The sequence below is a fragment of the Lissotriton helveticus genome, chromosome 7 (genome assembly GCF_964261635.1).
Source record: "Lissotriton helveticus chromosome 7, aLisHel1.1, whole genome shotgun sequence".
Lineage (NCBI taxonomy): Eukaryota > Metazoa > Chordata > Amphibia > Caudata > Salamandridae > Lissotriton > Lissotriton helveticus.
In genome coordinates, this window is record NC_136068.1 from 1,430,719,163 (window position 1) to 1,430,740,052 (window position 20,890).

The window sequence follows — 20,890 nt, forward strand, 5'->3', positions numbered from 1 at the left end:
TTATGACTGTTTTCTCTCTATTTAGACCAATCATGAGTGAGACATCCTCCTTCCCTACCTCCCATGTGTCTATGTGTCAAGACTTCCGCCTGAACTGCCTGACGTTGGGCGGTATTCTTTTACCATCTCCGACGACATGGCCACAAAATTCACATATTACATTTGATTAGTTATAAGGCCACCAATGACTATAATGTCTATATTTTTTTAAAACTACAATTCACATGGTCGTTGCAAATCAAAATACTCCCTGGAATATTGCAATTCTATTCACTGCCAAGCGCGCTAAGGAATTACGATGCCTGGTCTGCCTGGAGGTGGGCGTTTTTATCACATGACTATCACTTCCTGGCCCTTATGTGTACCATGTAAAAGTTTGCATTGAGTGTTGGCAATGTCGATCACCCATTAACATTTTTTTAATAAATGTCTATACTTTTGTTAACTCACTCTAATTATATTGGAATTCCTTAATCCCCAGTAATTGATTTGACACTACCTGATCTATCGAGGCTATTGCGTGATGACATTGCAAATGGTCAAGGTTACACCTAACTGGTAACATCTAAACACTTTTAATATGGTATCTAAATACTCATTCATTTGTTGTGATTACATTTAAATTAATCCTTTTACAATTATTAATACGATACTGCCTGACCTGTTTGAGGTTTTGCCTGGTGACACATTACTTATTCTCAATCGAGTACAGGTCCTGTATTACAGCTTATAGTAACAGTAGAATATGTTCTAATTTTAGCTATTATCGCAAACATCAATGTACCATCTCAAGTAAATAACAAAACATGTATATATACCTCCAACATGTTGTCAAACGACTTACGCTAGATACAGACCTATTGCTCACAGTAGTATATTTTCACAAGATGTAAATCTATTACAAAAAATAGTGTAACTCATTGTAACTATTTAAACCCTGATCAATCGTTCTGCATTTACTAATCCATCTAGCTTCCTGTGGCCTTATTTTTACTTCCCAATCACCCCCTCTCACATTTGGAATAATCCTCTGTATGAAAACAAAAAAAATAAAAAGTTAAATATAAAAATGAGATTTATCACAACAATCTCCCCACGTGATAGGGCTTTATAAATTGATTTTAAGCATACATATAAAAAAAATTGTTCAGTATAATCTTTTCCACGTGTATGGGTTGCTCAAATGAAGAGCTGAAGAACTGTAAGGATAAACACTTAGGAGATACATTCGAGGTATGTTCCAAAAGGGGTGTTGATGATGGATAAGAATTTTAAGAGATGTTTGTATGATCAATTTTTGCCAGAAGTCTAAATATAATGTCAAGATGCATGACAATAACAGTGTACATAGTACATGAGAGAAGTGAAGAGGATTGATGTGGTAGCAATAAGGAGGGTGCTGAAACTACAGGATGTTTTCCATCCAAAAAACCCTTAAAGTTACTTTCTTTACGGGGATACTATATGACAATTAGATTGTAAATAGGCAGACTCTGAAGGGCTGTTGAACAATGAAATTGATATGATGTTTTTCATTTTGGGGAATGTGATTGAATTATTGATTTTCTAAAAATGCATAGAGATCTATATTGATTTGTGTACTTATCCTTTTTTCCAGCCCTGATAACGTCCAAGTGAGGACGAAAAGCGTAGGCTGACGATTGGATATTGTTGTGTTTGGCTGACGACTGGATACTGTTATATTTTGGAACTATGAATTTCCTTTGAATTAATAAATGGAAAACACATATGAAATGAGTTTGACTATGGATTTGATTCTACAAAAACCATAACTGATTGGATACCATAGCGGATGCATTGACACTCTTTTCCATTTGTAGAATTCATTTTTGAGGACTGGGTCCTTGGCAGTGGGACCTGAAGGGTGAAGCGTCATTTATATAGGACTTCGTGATTTGTTAAAACAAGACTTTGAATTGCTCACCAGTGTGCTTGGTTGTTGTGCCCCCATTGCCTACAGGAAAGAGTCTTTATTTTCATGGACTCTTTAGCTGCATTCGAATATTGGGTGTGATGCTCCTATATCTTTCTTTTCTTTTGACTAAACAAAATCAACCCAAATTTGTAGATATGAAGTTTAGGAGGCTGTGATTCATTAGTGTTGCAGCAGTGAAAGTCAAACTCCAAGCACGCTTCCAAAGTATGTTGGGTACCATATTTGGGTGAAACTATAGGTTGATGCTAACGTGACCATCATTGGTGCCATATATTTTGAATTCAACATTTAAAAAATAAAGGAAAGGCTCATGGAGTCTTGAGGTTTGGCATTTGGTGTTCATGGATATTATATCCTATTCACCGGCTGTGGCCAATGCTGCAAAAATGCTTTACTTCACTTTCTCTGCTAGTGTACATAAGGGGCAAGCAAAACAAATCTGGTTGTCTAGTTCGCCTGCATACATTTTTCATGTCATCAAGACAATTGGGCCCAGATTTACTAGCTTATCAGGCAACGCAGTGCAGCACCCTCAAATGCTGCACTGTGCTGCCTGAGAAGGAGAGAGCAGGGGAGCGCCATATTTACAAATATAGCACTCTCCTCCCCTCTCCCTGGTACCAGCCCAAAAATGTGCTGCTGTGCACCACAGACACCCATTTGCACCATAGTGCAAGGGTGTCTCCATGAGTCTAGCATAGGTTTTGTACTGGGAGGGTACACTTCTAGTACAAACTACTATCGTTAGACTAACTTTAAACTTTTTCCCTCTTTGTAGATGTGCTGCAGAGTGCAGCACGCATGCAAAGTCGGAAAAGAAAGAGGAAATAAAAGCATTTCTCTTTCATAGCACCTATTTGAAATGGGCGCTATTTTCTGATGCTAAACCTTTTCTACTTTTTTAAGTACGTAGAGTATGGCATCAGAAACCTTGGGTGGTTGCATGGGAATGCCCATGAACCACCCATGGTACGCCTCCTTGATGCTAAGTAATGCAAAGCAGTGGTATGCAATGCTCTGTGCTACTTTTGAGTGAATATCCAGCAGTAAACAAGTTTAGAGCTGGAAAGTAAATTAGTTAAAAAAGATTTCCCGTTGTTTTGCGTCGCTTTTCTGACGCAAACATGGCGGCAAAACATAGTAAATATACCCCTTTTTGGTGTATGGAAGGCGCTGGGAAAGGTAGCACATAATTTGGATGCCCCTACTGCAAATAATTATTTTTATGTGAGCAAATATGTCTGAATTCTGATTTACACTGGAAGGTTTGTCTTTATGGTCCACAGTACTGGCAATGTTGCATAATCAGAAAAGCACTATTATTAACATTGATGGGTGTGGACCTCTGATGTTTCATTCTACGATCCAGTGTGTTATTGATGTCATAATGTATTTTTAATCACTATCCAATGTGTTACTGATGTCACTATGTAGTTTTATTCACTTTTGTTCTTTACTTTGAATGTTTCAGGGCTCCGAAATTAATTGAGTCCCAACAAATATGTATTCAAATTGTGATGAGAGATAGCTGTTTTGAATACCCATCACCTTTTATCACCCAAACCATGTATTTTTAAACTGAGTACAGAAACATAAGATGTACAACTATAACATATTTTGTAATTGTGCTGCTATTTATACATCACATATAGAATTATAGATGGATACCAGTAAATTAGAGGGTAGCTTGAGTTTCTATGATGTCACTCAGATGCTCAAAGTAAAGAACATCCCCATAATTCAAGTTTTATTGATCTATACTTTTATGTGATCCATGGCCCCCAAAGTCATCTGCTCCTGCTTTCCACTGATATGCAGGGGGAGAAGAGTAATGAGGAGCCTTAAATAACATGGTTTCTCCTCCCAGTCCCAAATGTAAAAAGAAAACCTGGCCTCCTACCACCAACCATCACTACTTTCTGTGTCTTACTTTCGTGCCCCACCAAAACCTCAGTTCCCTGCTCTCCAGAGCTGCTCAGAGCAGCCTGGGATTCTTTCAGAAGTAGAAAAAGTGGCTAACAATTTCTGTTATCCATTATTACTAAGTCATAGTAGTGAAATACTAGATTCAGAATCCATTTATTCATCCTAACCGCTTCCTATGAGAGCCATGCATAATAAATAGGATTATAAATGGTTAACAGTGAGTTAAGGAAATGTTTTTCACCAAGGGGTTCACAGTGACATCAAATAGACAATGAAAGTAAAGCTCAAGTTATGTCATTCTGAATCCCGGGGTGAAACAAATCTCTGTAATTCACTTTTTGCCCGTCTATAATCTGTTGTTATATATGCCCCCCACATCATATGCCCCTGCTTTTACCTGTTATGCAATTGCGAAGGTGTAATGAGGACGCCATATTTAACGTGACCTCTCCTCCCTGCGCCAAAGTGAACAAAACTGCATTACGTGCCGTCCCTAACAAACACTCACCAACTTCCCTGCCTTCCTCCCTCATGCTGCAGCTGTGCATTCTGCTTTCAGTTAAAAGCAGACAAGCAGAACTACGACAATAGGCCCTATCAGACTGTTTGGAATTTCTTTATGACGTAGCGACAGTGGGTAACAAGATTTTTTATCAGCTGTTGCTATGTCATACAAGTGAACTACCAGATTTAGAACCTGATGTAAACAATAGAGGCTTCATATGGACGCCATACATAATATTATTGTTATTGCCAGGCACAAAGTAAGTATTATGCTGCTTGGAGCAGTTAAGGAAATACTTTATTGCTTGTTACACTTTTAAGTGTTTGTATAATAATTATTTCTCTTCTTCCAGGCGCTGCTTTTCTTTGACTCCGCAAGCCACAACAGCAAAGAACAATTCCGGGAAAAAGGTTCTAACATAAACTGCTGCCTTCGGAATTGGGTTTGCCATCATGACCTCTTGTTTCTTTCTGCTAACTGTTCGAAGAACTTCCTCTGCTACCTCCACCGGATGCGCACCATATGCCAACTTCCTGAAGAAAACTGCAAAACAAGAAATATAAATTAGAACAACTTGAAATCATGAACCCCTCAACAGATGATTAGAAGGGCAAGCAACAAAACGTACTTATAGAATAACCACATTTTATGCATGGTCACCCTGGATTTTACTTATTTTGCTGGACCCTACAGTTTTGCAGGATTTTGAAATCTTTGAAATGAAATTAAATGTAATTTGAATTTATAACGTGCGATAATACCCGGAGGTGTCTTTGCACTTTAACCCTGCTAACCAGTCTTAAGGTGCTTGTGTTCCTCCCTCTAAGTTAGACCGAACTGGCATACTCCTAATTGGGTAATTTAATTAATCTGGTATACAGTACAAAGAGTACCCTGGACCTGGAAGTTAAACATCACCAGTGGAATGCAGCACTGGCATAAAGATGGTGGCCTCCCATTGTAGCCTGATAGTAGCTTTGTAAGAACACATTTTGACAGGTCAAACCTCTTTTTAAATAGTAATAAATCTTTTTATTATTTATTAAAAGCTAACATCAATGGTGAAGTTGGATTTTTAATAAATATTAAGGGAAGCTAACTTTTTAAAAGTTACCTTTTTCGTGTCTGAAACTCCTAAAGGCTAATTTACATCGACCCTCTGACTGAAACTGAGCCATTGAACGGCCCTTAATAATGTGTGCAAACTGCTTCCAGAGCAGAGACAAAGGATGGGGTGCGGGGAGGATAGCCAGTTGGGGTGAACTCTGGAACTTTCAAGGGGGCCTCCTCTGTTACAGGCACATGTTAACTGACACCTGGGCAGCCCCTTTCATTTGTTCCCCTAGTCAGACATGCACCAAACCCAGTGGAAAAAGAGTTGCCACCAGAAAAGGGATAAAGTGTACCAAGAGGAGGGGCTGCTCAATACCCTGGGCACACTTCTCGGTGGGCAAATAGCTCTACACATTTTGGATTTTAGGAGTCAGGAACTCCTGTAGGTAGTGCTACTCCGGAGACTTTAACTCCATTGGTTACAGAAGGATGATAGTCATGTCCTACCCACAAGCTAGTGCCAGGCATAAAAGTGGCATTCACAATATCCTCTTGAGGACACTATCTGGACATGCAGTAGGAAAAAGTAGGACTGATTTCCCCTATCTGTGACCTGAGAGGAGCCCGAATGACTGAACCTGCTCCCTCTCTCTTGTACTTAGGACAAAAAAGGAAACACCAAGGTTCTGTTGTCTGACCTTCTGTATGGCTACAGGGAGACAAGCTGAAACATCTTTTTCCTGGATGTACCCAGCTGACCTGTGGCATATGCACCTGAACTGGACTCTGCTGTTGGCCTCTGCCTGATTTCCTGCAAGCCTATATGTGTCTCCCCAAAAGAAAAGCGAAGCGCTAAAAGTTTACTCCTGTGTGGATTGGAGCTTAAAAGACAAAAGTCAAAAGGTTTAATCTATGACCAGGATGAACTTAATTGGTGTATCCCACCCAGGTTTCATTACTGTCAGTGTTAAATAGCACCTAGATCCCGGTCTATTATGACCATTGGCTATCATTGGTGCTTTTTGTCACTATTTTTATTTAAAAACTATAAAAAATACATTACTCTAGTTCCTTTTATTGTTTTGTCTTAGGGTAATGTCATTTTGTTTATAAAATCCTACTGTTTATTGTTTTACTTTATTTCTGTTTTGTTACTGCATAAATACTTTAAACATTGACCAAAGTAGAGCCTCTCTGCTCTGTGCGATAGATACTAGGGGGTTGAGTTCAGGTAATTTAGTGACTCTGATGGTTCACTCTGACAAGGGTTGTATACATTTCTTGAGGTGGGTAGTCACCCTCTACAAATCATAATCCACATTTTTACCCTACTATAAAACAAATAATTTATGCCACTTCATGTAGCAATTGTTCTCCAAAAACACATTTTAAACAATAATAATCCATCCCAATGTAAACCAATATAGCAGCACTTAAATATCATTGGAAACATATTAGGATAGGATCTGTGGTCATATTTGCTTGATTCTTTTTACCCTGTATTTTGGCAAAATGCTGAGAAAAAGACAGCTGGGGAGCCTTACAGAGCTCATACGATCGTTACCCACAGAAAGGGAAATTTACTCAACCACCCCAACCGCCTGTTCAATGTTGTTGTAAATGTAATCTCATGATGATAAGCCCACATTCATTCACCAATTAGCTGAGAGTAAGAAATAATGATGTGCTACAGAGGTCTTCCGCTTAACCAACACATAGACATTTTAATTAGGCTTGAAAAGTAACCCAACAACTTTGCCACACTACGCAGTGTCACAAGCAGTGGAGTGCAAAACGTCATGGTGCTCGTGCTGATTTTTAGCGGCAGGTGTTTGTCCCACTCTGTAAAATCAGAGTGAGCGGCACCACGCACAGTGCAAGAGAGCGCTGCTTCTTTCTTCTGCTCAAGTAGATGTTCTATTCGAGCAGCACTTCCTCAATACGAGCGGAAGATTTTTCAATGCGAGCGGTAGTGACTTGCCGTGACTACCGCATTAGGATATTTCAATGGGAGGTGGTCTGGAGTAAGGTTTTTCTTGCTAGTGCTCGAAGCATGGAGTAGGAAAAACTCTGCAAACTCTACAAGCAGAGCAGGGTTTTACACCCAGGCTTCATTTGAATCGGTATGGCAGTTGTGTAAGTTTGAACACCAAATAGCAACAGTTCTTACTTACACCATGACAGTGTACCAGGTATTGTAAGAGTAGAGGAATGCACAGCTGTCTAGCTAAGCACACTTAAACAGAATGCAGGTTAACAGGCTAGGGTAGCATGAGGAATTGAAGGAAGGGCTAGAACACCCACACCACTCCATCACAGGAATGGTTGTTTCCAATATGTTAGAGGAGAATTCAGAAATGTGCATATCTGTCAATGTTGCAGTATGGTACACAGCAGGTATATTGACTGGACAGTTTCCGAGACTGTATGGAATGTGTTTGTGAGAGCTTTGCGTCCAAACCATCACCCGACCAACCCAATATGGCTGCCACGGAGGAGCAACCCGGAAGCTCGGTTGGCGGCCCAGGGTTGACACAACAACCAGGTGCGGAGACGGAAGAAAAGGGCGAGACGCCAGGACGTCGGCGTTCAGCGGTGGAGACGCGAGGAGAGGAGTGTGGACCGGCGGACCAGCACAGATCTGAGGAGGAGGAGGAGGAGCAGCTGAGACTCAGTGGAGGAGCAGCGCAGGCGAGACGCGAAGCAGAGCAGGAGAAGCGCGGAGGTGAACTCGACCCCGGGAAAGGAGACAGCTCTAGGGGCACCGCGCCAGGGACTAAGCTTCTCCCCAACGGCGAGGAGGCAAGGTCTCCCTTCACCACGGCTCCAGAGGGTCGTGGAAGCAGGCAAGTGCAACCTGCATGTTCGGAGCTGATTCGGGGGCTGTGGGCACGCGTCACAAGACACTGAGGCACCACAATGTTTTCCCTACCACTAGGCACATCACGATAGGGGATTTTGGTGATGGTGCATGACTCCTCCCCATTCCCTGTGAAAGTAACAGGAAAAAAAGCCTGAGCCTTGTTTTTTTCTATTTTCCTTTCTGGGTCCCCACACTGGCCGGGAGAATGACGGCGGGAAGAGAGGCCCCCTGAAAGCTCACTCTGGAGGAGCTGTAGAAGTTTATCAGCGTGTTTTGTGTTCATCAAGAGACTGACTAAAGTTCTCAAGGAGAATGGCTCAGGACTGGATAAATCCTAAACAGAATAAAAGAGTATACCCATACCATCTTTAAGTCTGGAACTGGATACTTTAGAACAGGGGATAGATAAACTAGTAAGGGTGTTAGGAGTACCCCGACCACAGTGTTGCTTATAAAAGACTGATCATAAAGTCTTAAGAGAAAGGAGTGATTTGAGGCTGAGGATACTTTGAATGAGGATGTGGTTTCTACGTATGCATTGCTCGCTCACTTTTGAACGGGTAGCTTCAACCTTGTGAGACCTCCAAAACAGTGTGTTTTTTTGTTTCAAGCCAGCACCTAAATTGGAACTTTTGTGTCACTAACATGACCAGACCAAACTCAAAGATATGGCACATGCTGTTCCCTGTCATGGAGATACATGCATTTGAGTCACAGGAATGAGTAAGCTGGCCCAGTTTTGATCCATACAGAAGGATTCAGATTACCACCGAAGACTTGACTCTGCGCCTCTAATCTACAATTGAGAGTGGAAGGCTGAAGTCAGCATGCCAATAGTGACAGTGCGGGATTCGAGGCTGAGCTCATGATAACTGGCATGCTGTTCAGCTTGCCACTTTCAGCTGTAAGTTTCGTAAAATATTCAAATGTTGTAAATCAAGGAGATAAATAGCCCCATTCATGAAAAACATCCTTGTTATATTTCATATACTAACAAATGAGAAACAGCGCAGGCTAACACTGTTACATTTTGAAAGCCATCTTCTACCTTTTATCTTATATGGCAAACAAAACTGTACCACACCTGCAAATCAATCTCAATTATGTCCAACTGACTTCCTTCTCCTTAGGCGTTTGAGTCTCATCCCTCTCTTTACTAACAGACTGTCACCCTGAGTTTTCATACATGGAAACTGGCCATCAATGGATCTGTAGAAGTGTGCATTTTGGAAGCAAATGTGGTTGCTCAACCATATGCCACTACCACCATTTCACCTCTGCTTAACAAGAAAAATCCCGATATAAATACATGAGGATGGATCTTCAATTATGGGGGAAACAATTCTGGTGGTCCTTTCCAGAATGACCTAACTCTCAACTCCTTGTGTGTCAGTATCAAAATTGTTCTCATGTAAATTGCTCTGACAATTTGTTATAGACAGTTTTGTAAAATCTTTACAGGAAACTGACCTACTCCTACAAATATAATAAATAATTTGGGAATGTATGTTGACTCCAGTCTGTCCACAGTTAGGTATGTTTAAGTAGCTTCTGGGAGCTGCCTCTTTACTTTGGGAACTTGGGGCCCGATGTAGGTGTCCCAAATACCAGCCGGTAAGGGTGAAATTTGGTAAATTTCACCGTTACCGACCGGTATTTAGGCATTCGTGATGTAGGGAAGGATTCGGTATTAAGGAATCGGTAAATACCGATTCCTTAATACCAATTCCTAATTAGCCTTGCATTTAAGGAATCGGTAATACCGAATCCTTAAATGCAATGTAGGAAGCACTTTTAAGAGTGCTTTTGGGCCTTAGGAATTTGTTAATTACCACCAGCTTCAAGTTGGTGGTAATTACTGAATTCCTTTAAAAAAACACATTTTGCTTTTTTAAAAGTGCCATATGGGACACATCCATGCCCTTAGGTCATGCATGTGTGCCACATGTGCACACATGCACATTTCAAGGGTGCAACAGGGTGTCCTTTGGACCACCTGGCACCCTTGAAATACCTCCCGGTATTACCAATTTGGTAATACCGAATCGGTAATACCGAATGTCTTTACATTCATTCCTATGGGCCTCCAAGTCCATAGGAATGAATAGGTAGGTATTCCTTATTACCGAATCAGTATTACCGAATCGGTAATAAGGAATATTAACGATTCGGAATTTTTTACAGAATATTTACCTACATCACAAATACCGAATTCCTAATATCGAATCGGTAAAATTCGGTATTGAGAATTAGGTATTTGGCAATTACCTACATATGGCCCTTGATGCAGTATTCCATGCAGGACAAACTGAGCTACCTAAAGCCCACCTGAAGGTTGGTTTAATTAATCAATCAGGATTCATGTAATGCAGCTAATTACACAATTGGGTATGCAGGCGCTTGCAGGTCCCGGAAAGCTTATTCGAACAGCCAGGTTTTGAGGGCCCTATGGAGTTCTAGAAGTGAGATGATGGTCTGGAGCTGCTTAAGGAGGGTGTTTCAGGTTTTTGCAGCAATGTGGAAAAAGGAGCACCCTCCACTCCTGCTTCAGTGAATTTGGGGAGAGTAGGCAAGTGATAGGGAGGTGGAGCGTAGACTTCTCAACGTTTGGTGGAAGTTGAGGCGGTGGTTAATGTAGGTGGGTATTTGGTTGTCTAGAGCCATGTGTACATGAATTGGCATCTCTTCTGTACTGGAAGCCAATGGTGTGTTGTGATCTGAGTTCGCCATGAGAGGTCGAGGACGAGTCCAAAATAAAGATGGACTGGGATACAGTCTGAGTAATTACCAGTTTCTGGCATAAATTCAAGCATTCCATTCATCACTTTGTTGTATAATTAACAATGAAACCAATCCAATATTAACAAGAAAGAAAGACCAAGAAAATGTGTATCTTATTGTACCTGCAAGATTCTGGCCATTTACAAAATCCGAGAGTACAGTTACTTAAAAGAGAGGACTCACAAATCTCCACCCCCTAAAATAGGAGGACGAGAAATCAGACTTACAAGTGTAAGTTACTGCTGCCAAAAAAGAAACTAGCACCACACATGGCCAACCACTAACACTGCAACACCCTCCCATAAATAAATTGAGTTATTGACTAGAAACAAATCACCAGAGGAAATAAAACCACAACTGTGGTTCCGCACTATAAAGTATAGAGAAAAGTAAAAAGGTTTATTTTCCAATAAAAATCTTATAATATTACACATTTATTTTAAATGCAGAACAAAAGACAAACAGTGCTGCAGCACTATTACCTTAATTTTGAATTAAATCACTATTTAATTTAGATATATAACATTAAATAAAAATAACGTTTCTGAAATTTAAAATAAAAAATAGATTCCCACCCGGAGTAAAAATGATTAAAAGTGATGTATAGAGTAAATTATAAACAATGTAATTCTATAATTTAATACACATTAATTCTACATTCATTTATACCTTCACAAAACAGAGTTACAATATTCTATATTATAATAATACATGTTTTACTTTTCATTTTTACCATTAAATTATATTGATATATATTTTTGACTACTTTAAATAATTTCTTTTAATTTAACATTATTTCCTGAAGAGTTTCTATTTTAGGTTCCTGACTCCATGATGCTCTATGGGGCTGTTGGCCATGTGTGGTGCTGGACTTACTTCGGCTTGGAGAAGGAGTAACTATTGTAGTTGCCCCTTTTTTTTAGCTATGCTGTCTTTAGAAGTGCAGTTTGCGAATAGCATTGGGCTTACTCATTTGTGGGTGGGTATATGTGCCTCCCTAAGCCGATGCCTTACCCTGCCTAAAGCCATTCTTGCTCATCCCTAAGTACCTCCCATTTGGCTGTAAGAATGCCCCTATTTCCAACCACTCCCCCGGTCCCTCCCACATTCAGTAAACGTATATGTGTGTGGATCTCACCATACCAAAGATAGGAGAAGTGGAGGTGGACGTTTAGATTTGTAGCTTTGTGAATAGCATTTAATATACTTTAGCAGCACTACTGTAGTTCTGCAAAACATACTACAAAATTCAGTTTGTGAATACCCCCTAAACCTATTTTAGATTCAGATATACATTTGGGTATATTTCATGAAGTTGGAGAACATTAAATATTTAGAGTTTTAAGAGTGGGCATCTCTAGTTGGCAGAGTTAGATACCTTTGTTCAAATAGGGACCATTGCTTCTAGTCGGGGTAAGGGGAATACACTTCTAAAATAACCCCTTCTCACCCCCTTGATAGCTTGACACAAGCAGACAGGCTTTTCTCAGGAGCAGTGTGTAAAGCATTTGTGAAAACATACAATAATAGAGTAAAAACACTGCAAATGGACACCACACCAGTTTAGAAAAACAAGTAATCTTTATCTAAACCAAAACAAGACCAAACGAAAAAAATCCACAATACTGTATCTCAGAAAGTAGAAACAATTCAGTTCCAAGAAAAGGTGAGATGCGACACTTTTTACAAAAAAGTACCTTGGATGCTTCGAAAAATGCAAGCAAAAAGGGTCACAGGGAAGGTGATGTGTTGTTTTTCTATTACTCAAGGAAGGTGATGCGTTGGTTCCTTGCTCCATAGGAGGTGATGTGTCGGTTCCTTACTGCGGCGCAGGGGAGGTGATGCGTTGGTTCCTTACCAGAGTGGAGGTGATGAATTGGTTCCTTACTGCGTCCCCCACCAATGCTACAGACTTGGCGCTTTGATGCGATGCATGACGAAACGGTGCGAAGCGTCAGTTGTTCTCCAACCGGCCCTGTGTTAGAATCGGTGCGGTGATCTGGGCATTAGAGATCTCGTGCACAGGATTCATCGCATGGCAGACACTTGAGCCGCGGGCGGAAATTTTCTTTCACACAGCTGCCATGCATTGGAAACAGGCGAAGCATCAATTTTCACAGTTCTTTCAGTTTCCAGCCCCAAAACAACCTCCAGAGGTCTAGAAGACTGGCAGGCATTTCTCAGTAGGTAAGAACTCAGGGGACACAGCAAACAGCAAAGTCCTTTCTCCCTTCCTTGGCAGCAAGTAGCCACTGCAGGCCAACCCCAGACAGCAAACAGCACAGGGGCAGTATTCCTTCTCAGCTCCTCTGGCTCTTCTCCTTGGCAAAAGTTTCTCTTGATTCCCAGAAGTGATCTAAAAGTCATGGGTCTGGGCCTCAATATTTATACTACTCTTATAATACTCTTTTGGCAGAGAAGCCCTGAGCTCAGTCAACACCAGTTCTGTCCTCTCTGGTGAAGTTTCCTGGCAGGAGCTAGAGACAGCATTGTGGAAGGAAGACCAGGCCATATCAGGTTAAAGGAAATCTCCTCCCTCTATTCTAAATGCAGCACCGGTCTATTCAGCCCAACCCAGACTCATCCAGGCTCTCTCGAGCCACTGCACATCCCCAGCCCCTGTCACGCCAAAGCTAGGCAGTCAATACACATGCTAGCAGAGGCACACTGGATGGCTAAGCAAGAAAATATCTTCTTTCTAAAAGTGATATTTCCAAACTCAGAATGTAAAAAATCACCCTCACTAAAAGATGCATTTTAACATTCTGGGTTCAGGCATACTAAACTTATTGTCCTACTTTGGTCCCAGGGGTAGTTATCCTTATAAGATGTTATAAGCAAACTTCCCATTCTGTCCTATGGGAACAGGTAGCCTTGCAATAGTGAAAACCAAAATTGGCAGTAGTTCACTATCAGGACATGCCACACACACACCAGGGCATGTCCTACCTTTCACATACACTGCACCCTGCCCTTTAGGGTACCTTCGGCCTACCTTAGTGGTGTCTATCATGTAAGAAAAGGAAGGATAAGATCTAGCAAGTGGGTGCCCTTTCCAAGTCGACATTTCAGTACTAGACTGCACACAGGCACTGCAATGGCAGACCTGAGTTACATTTACAGGCTGCTTATGTGGGTCGCACAACCAGTGCCGAAGACCTAATAGCAGCATTTGATTTACAGGCCCTGGGCACACACAGTGCACTATACTAGGGTCTGACTAGTAAATCAAATAAGCTGATTATGGAAGCACCAGTCCATAACAACCATTTGCAAAGGGAGCACTTGCACTTTGGCACTGAACAGCGGTGGCAAAATGCCCAAAGCATCTAGACACACAGCAAAAAAAATACAGGGAAACCCACGCCAATTATGCCAGGTCTAAGAGAGACCATCAAACATATGGTCTATCAGAAAAAAGCATTAGTTAAGAATTATTCTTTCTCTCCTACCACACTTTACAAGTAGTGCATGTAGTACAGAGACCAATTTCCACCTATACAAGTAATTTGATGTTCAGAAATTACTCAAACAAATAGCGATGACTAGCAAGTACAGACTGACAGATATAATAGTACTAAGGGTGGGCAGAGTTGGCAGATTGCCACTTCATGGAATTTCATGGAGTTGGCTAAAAACTGAGTGGAATTCTGCTCCATTCCCCCCCTCCCCGCCACCTAACTTGACCCACCCGGAGGCTGCCACAGGCTTACATGGCCACGGCGCTGTGATTCTCCACTTCCGTGTCCTACCCCGGCTGTCCTCCTCCTCCTGGCTGTCTCCGTTTCCACTCCGGGCACGCTCCCAGTCAAAACAAAACTCCTATGTTCTACGTCTTGGGTTGAACTGCGCATGCACATGCGCACACATGCACAGTCGCCCCGAGAGTGATGCGGGGTTTACTTTGCATGGGAACACGCCTGTAGTGGAAAGAAGACAGACAGGAGGAGGAAGACAGCCGGGGCAGAGCACGGAAGCAGCGTGACAAGGTAAACCTGCGGGGGCCCTCGGGGTGGGTGGCAGTGTGGCAGGGCAAACTCCACTATGCCACGGAGCCGGACATTTTTCTGAATTCCGCACTCTTTGGGAGTGCAGAATCACACAAAATCTGCAAACTCCATCCGCGGAGCAGAATTGAACACCCGCGGTTAATTAGTACCAGGACTCACTCTAATTATCAGTTGGCTGTTCAGAGGTAAAAGGGTTACCCTTTGTTGTCATCAGTCAAAAGTGATTTTGATTCTCTCTGAAGCACTGTAAAAAATGCATCCTATGCTATTGATGATATTGATTCAGAACTGGTACTGCACAATCCATTCCATTTCAGGGCATTTATTCTCACATAAGGGCAGATGTACTTTAATAAGTAGATGAGCATGGGGTTTGCTTACTTAGGGCCCAATTTATTTTTTGGCAGATGGGGAAGTCATTAATGGCCTGGTCTTTATGTCCACCAGGCAGTGACTACTCTACCTGCCAAATTTATAAATGACCACCTAGCAGGTGGTTGTTTATAAAGGTATTGGCAGAAACCACCATCATGGCAGTTCCTGTCAATGCATTTTGCTGTTTGCTACAGCAGGGCTGTGTCAGAAGAATGCCGCCCTGTAACAAACAGTAATCCTTTTTTCTTTTCAAAAAGAAACTCTCAAAATTAGATTTTTGTAAAGAAAAACAAGTAATGCTCCCCTCACCATGGGAGGCTCCTCCCATGGCAGGGGGAGCACTAAAATATTTTACTGTTCCTTACCACCAGGTTTTATCTGGCTGTAAGAAACAGAAAAAAATGACCACATGTCCACCCATCTCAATTTGGTGGGGGCACGTATAGTTATAGGGAGCAAATTATGAAGAAATGGTCTCTGTCGTGATTAACCTGAAGGCCCACCTGAATCTAAATGTGGCAGTCGGACTGCATTCTTGGCAGTGAGGCTACTCCGTTGCCATAGTGATGGATTATTGTTACTGCGAAATAGTCAATTAGGCCCTAAGTCTAAAGTGCAAGCTTTGAAATGGTCACAATTTTTAAAGTGGACATTTATATAGTGATGGTCTGAGATCTCATTCATTTTATATTTTTGACACAATTGGTTCTGTCAGTGAAAAAAAGCCTACGTTTTCATTAGTTTGGTTTGGTTGGTGGTTTGCATTTATCAGTGAGACAACTGATATTCCTGGGAATTCAATTAATTTTGATAATGAAACAAAATTGACTCAGTTAAAAAAACAAGACTTCAGACAGTGATTATTTGTGTTGCTACATAGTAATAACGGTGCACCTTTTTCCAAGTTTAGGTGGGGCAATTCACAATGCACTGGTAAGTTTTCCCATTGGGAGAGAACTTGAAAGGAACATGACTGATTTCTTTGCATGGCTGAGGGAAAAACCTCAAAATAGGAGGTAGTCACCATAAAGTTGTTGCTGGATCTACTCATTACTTTTAATTGTAAGTGATGAGGTTTGTTTATTGACTGATGATGGCGAGACCTTTGATGTCAGATTCGTTTTTGTTTTACAGTGGCATATGGTCAAATGCATGAAGGATATTTTTAAACAAAAATGTTTTAGCTTGTAGTTTAATTAGCATGCAGTGCGCACCTCACAGGAAACTTTTTTATTCGAACAGGATGTCATTATTAGTGGTTACTAATAATCAAAGGGTGAAGTGAAGAATTGTGTGTATAATGAGGGATATGTTCCATTTTTGCTAAAGAAACACATTATACCAAGAGTTTACCATGTGCTTAGAATTTTAGAAATCTTGCTGATAAATTGCCTCGTTTTGAGAGATGGTTGAATGCAGGAAGCTGTGGCTAACCGCAGATAATGATGGACTTCCCTCAGTAGGTTGGTGGACTTAGTAGCACATTTGCAAAGAGCAACCTGCCTTATGGAAATGTGTGAGTACTTATGTTCTGCTTGCACTTCCTGATTCACAAGGATGATCTGTATGCAGGCAGATGACTGGGATTGTAGTGCATAGATTGCACAGTAATTTCAAACCTGACTGTCCTTGAATATTAGACCAGTAGGCATGTGCACAAAGTGCTTATTATAAATTTCAAATGTACTCTTCTTCTTTGACACTGTCGAAGGTCAGTCATAATGTAAGCAGAGGAAGGGTAGATACTGAACTGAAAATTGGCAGTAAGTAATCAGAGTTTGTCCTATTTACTCAACTTAGCACTTACATTATGACTGACTTACAGTTTGTGATGATAAATCAATCAATCAATAAATCATACGTTTGTTAAGTGCTGCTACTCACCCATGAGGGTCTCAAGGCGCTGGGGGAGGGGGGTTTTGCAGGTTCCAGTCCATCAAGGAGGGGGTCCGTTGAAGAGCCAGGTTTTGAGGTTTCTTGTGAAGATGGGGAGAGATGTTATCTGTCTGAGGTGGAGAGGAAGGGCGTTCCAGGATCTAGCAGTGAGGAAGGAGAAGGAGCGGCCGCCTGATCTGGTATTTCTGGTGCGGGACTCCACGGCATAGGAGAGCTGGGATGAGCATAGGGTCCTTTGGGATGCATGGAATTTGAGTCAGCTGTTCAGGTATGCTGGTCCGGTGAAGTGGAGGGCCTTGTGAGCATGGGTGAGCATCTTGAAGGTGATAGCTTCGATGGGGAGCCAGTGGAGTGTGGGCAGATGCTGGGAGATGTGGCAGTGTCTTGACAGGTGGAGGACCAGTCTTGTGGCGGTGTTCTGGATGTTCTGTAGCTTGCGTGTGAAGTTTTTGTTTATTCCATGGTAGATTGCGTTGCCGTAGTCGAGTCTGCTAGTGACCAGGGCTTGAGTGACGGTCTTTCTGTGTTCGAGCGGGATCCATTTGAAGGTCTTGCGTAGGAGGCGGAGGGTGTGGAGCAGAAGGATGAGATGGCATTGATCTGGTGGTCCATTTTGAGTTTGGAGTCCAGGATGATTCCCAGGTTACGTGCGTGGTTCGTGGCAGTGGGTGGACTTACGGTGGCGGGGGCCATGAGGTGTACTCTGTTTTGTTGGTGTTTAGTTGAAGACGGCTGTTTTTCATCCATTTGGAGACGGCTTCCATGCCTTCTCGAAAATTGTGGCTGACGGTGTTGGGATTGTTGGATAGGGAGAGGATGAGCTGGGTGTTGTCTGCCTATGACACAATATTGAGTCCGTAGGTTCTGACGATGGGGTCGAGAGGAGCCATGCAGATGTTAAAGAGCGTTGGGCTGAGGGATGACCCCTGGGGGACTCCGCAGGTTGTTGGTGTAGGGTCCGAGAGGTAAAGGGGGAGTCTGACCCCCTGCATTCTGTCAGAGAGGAAGGAGGGGAACCAGTTGACAGCCTTGTCTTGAATCCCTGCGTTGTGGAGTCTGTGTATTAGATGCAGTGAGAGAATGTGTCGAACACCGCTGATAGTTCGAGGAGGATGAGCCTGCTCTTTTTCCTTTGTCCAGTAACATAACATAACATAACGTAACATGTGTATTTGTAAAGCGCACGTTAGTAGGGTGTGGATGTCATCTGTTGCCGCGAGGAAGGCGGTTTCCATGCTGTGGTTTTTTCTGAAGCCAGATTGGGAGGAGTCAAGGACGTTGTGGTCTTCGATAAATGTGGTGAGTTAGCTGTTGATGGCTTTCTCGATGACTTTCGCTGGGAAGGGGAGCAGGGAGATGTGTCTGTAGTTTTTGAGGTTGGTGGGGTGAGGAGGGGGTTGATCTCAGAGTATTTCCAGTCATCGGGGGACGATGCGGTTGCCAGGGAGTGGATGATGGTGTGGTGGAGCATGGGTGCGATGGTGTCGGCGGCTCTGTTGAAAATGAGGTGGGGGCAGGGTCTGTGGGGGCCCCTGAGAGGAATGAGTTCATCGTCTTCACTGTGTCTTCAGTGGTGAGGGCTGTCCAGTTGTCGATCATTGGCTTCATGGTGACGGGGGTGGTTGGTGAGGGTTTAGTGTGTTGCTTTTCTTCATCAAAGGTGTCGTAGATGCTCTTGTTTTTGTGGTGGAAAAAGGTGCTCAGTTTGACGCAGAGGTCTTGTGAGGGTGGGATGTCGGTGGACTCACTGGTAGGTTGGGCGAACTCCTTGAGTATGTTGAAGAGTTCTTTGCTGTTGTGTACTTGGGAGGAGATTCTGTCTTCAATCGCTTTTTTCCTTGTTTTTCTGATGAGTTGGTGGTGGACTTTGGTGGCGGCTCTGAAGTTGTTGTGGGCTTCTGTGGATTTGGTGTTCCTCCAGTTGTTTTCGAGTCAGCGGCAGGTGCATCTGGACTCACGAAGTTCAGGGGTAAACCATCTAGCTTTTTTGGTGTAGGTGTTGTTTTCTTTCTTGAGGAGGGCTAAGGTGTTGGCACTGTGGTGATCCATCTGTGGCACGTATATTTTAATAGGATTTAGGGTTGGTGTGGGTTTTTAAGAGGCAAGGGTATTTTTAGGGTTTATGGCCAGCCTGGGGTTTTGGATTGCAAGTATAGTTTTTAGGTCTCGCAACCTGCGTTGCACTGCGCCGATGAGAGCCCTTTTGTCCGGGCTTCAGAAATGGACCCTGGAATCGCACACACTTGCGCGTGTGTTTTTTATCTGCTCTTCAGTGATTGGGCTTTGAATGCCTGTATTTTGTTAACAGAGCACACAATAGGCCAAAGGTGGGCGCATTGCTCCGCCCACAGCCTATTAGTGTCTGTTACGCGTACCAAAGCCCATATGATTTTAATTATCGTGCCCAGACACGGGCGCGATATTTGAAAACATATGCCTCGCAGTTGCGCTTTTAGCACACACCACTCGCAGGCGTGTTGTTTTTTTTTTTTTTTACAATAGTGATTGCGAAACCGATTGCTTTCAGTGGCGCTTGTTTAGTAAAGGTGGGCACACTTGTTTATTTTGAGGAGGGGAGTACCTGTGCTTCTCAGAAACAGGTAGGTACTCTGGCACAGAGTACCTCAATTCTATTTTTCCATTTCAAGCAATGCATGGAGGTGATAAGAGAGGGTGGGAGTGGAAAGTTTGGTCCAAGGAGAACCCTGCAGACACCAAACGCACAGGCTCCTTGAACTGCAGCCCAAGAGGTACAGACCCCTTGTAGATCTCCCCTGATTGGCAGCAGCGGGGTCAGACCCTTGAGAAGAATAGGCTGTGGAAATAACAAATGTGAGCCATCTGCTCAGAGAAGGCACAGAGGCTTATGGGCCTTCCTAGCAGAGCCGGGAATGAACCACGGAGACTAAACCCACCAGCTCTTTGAAGGCAGATGGGAGGGGTGGAACAACAAGTGGCCCCTGGGGGTAATGTGCTTGGAAAAAGCAACTACATCCACCCTGGCGTCAGCGTAATAATTTGCCCTGATTATACCTGACTTCCGCTGCGCTGCACTAAAGAAGGCACATGCTTGTGAAGGGTGCACCAGATACAGCTCTGGCAGAGGCGGCTGCATTCACAAGGGTGCAGCCCTCCAGGCAAGGGGTGATAAAATGTTCTACATGTCACTTTAGGAACGATGAGCATTCTTATGCATGTTACATAATGCATGCAATATTATATTATGCCTGCTATGTTTATGTGATGTAGGCTCAGTTATGCATGTTGCATTATAAAATGTGTTGTACATATAGCATTATGTTATTCTTATGCAAATTTCATTATTTTACACCTCTTGTATTGCAGGGGCCATGTTATGTAACGTTATGCATTTGATGTTATTGCACATATGCTACTTTGTGCAGGTAAAGTTATGGATATATGATATGCACAATATTTATGTCAAGCTTCGTTACATTGTGCATGTTTCATTTTGCTTATTATTTTATGTGATGTGTTCTCCCTTATGCAGAGTACATTATCCG

The 20,890-nt window shown here is 42.5% G+C and overlaps 1 protein-coding gene across 1 annotated transcript in view; it reads right to left on the reverse strand.

The window, feature by feature from the left end:
* Positions 1 to 4,652: 4,652 nt before the first annotated feature.
* Positions 4,653 to 20,890, reverse strand: part of DHRS7C (dehydrogenase/reductase 7C) — a 396,376-nt gene continuing 380,138 nt past the window's right edge. Inside the window, exon 7 of the mRNA XM_078654773.1 lies at positions 4,653 to 4,931. Within this exon, the coding sequence (XP_078510899.1) occupies positions 4,723 to 4,931 (209 nt within the window). The 3' untranslated portion in view covers positions 4,653 to 4,722. The remainder of the gene's footprint in view (positions 4,932 to 20,890) is intronic.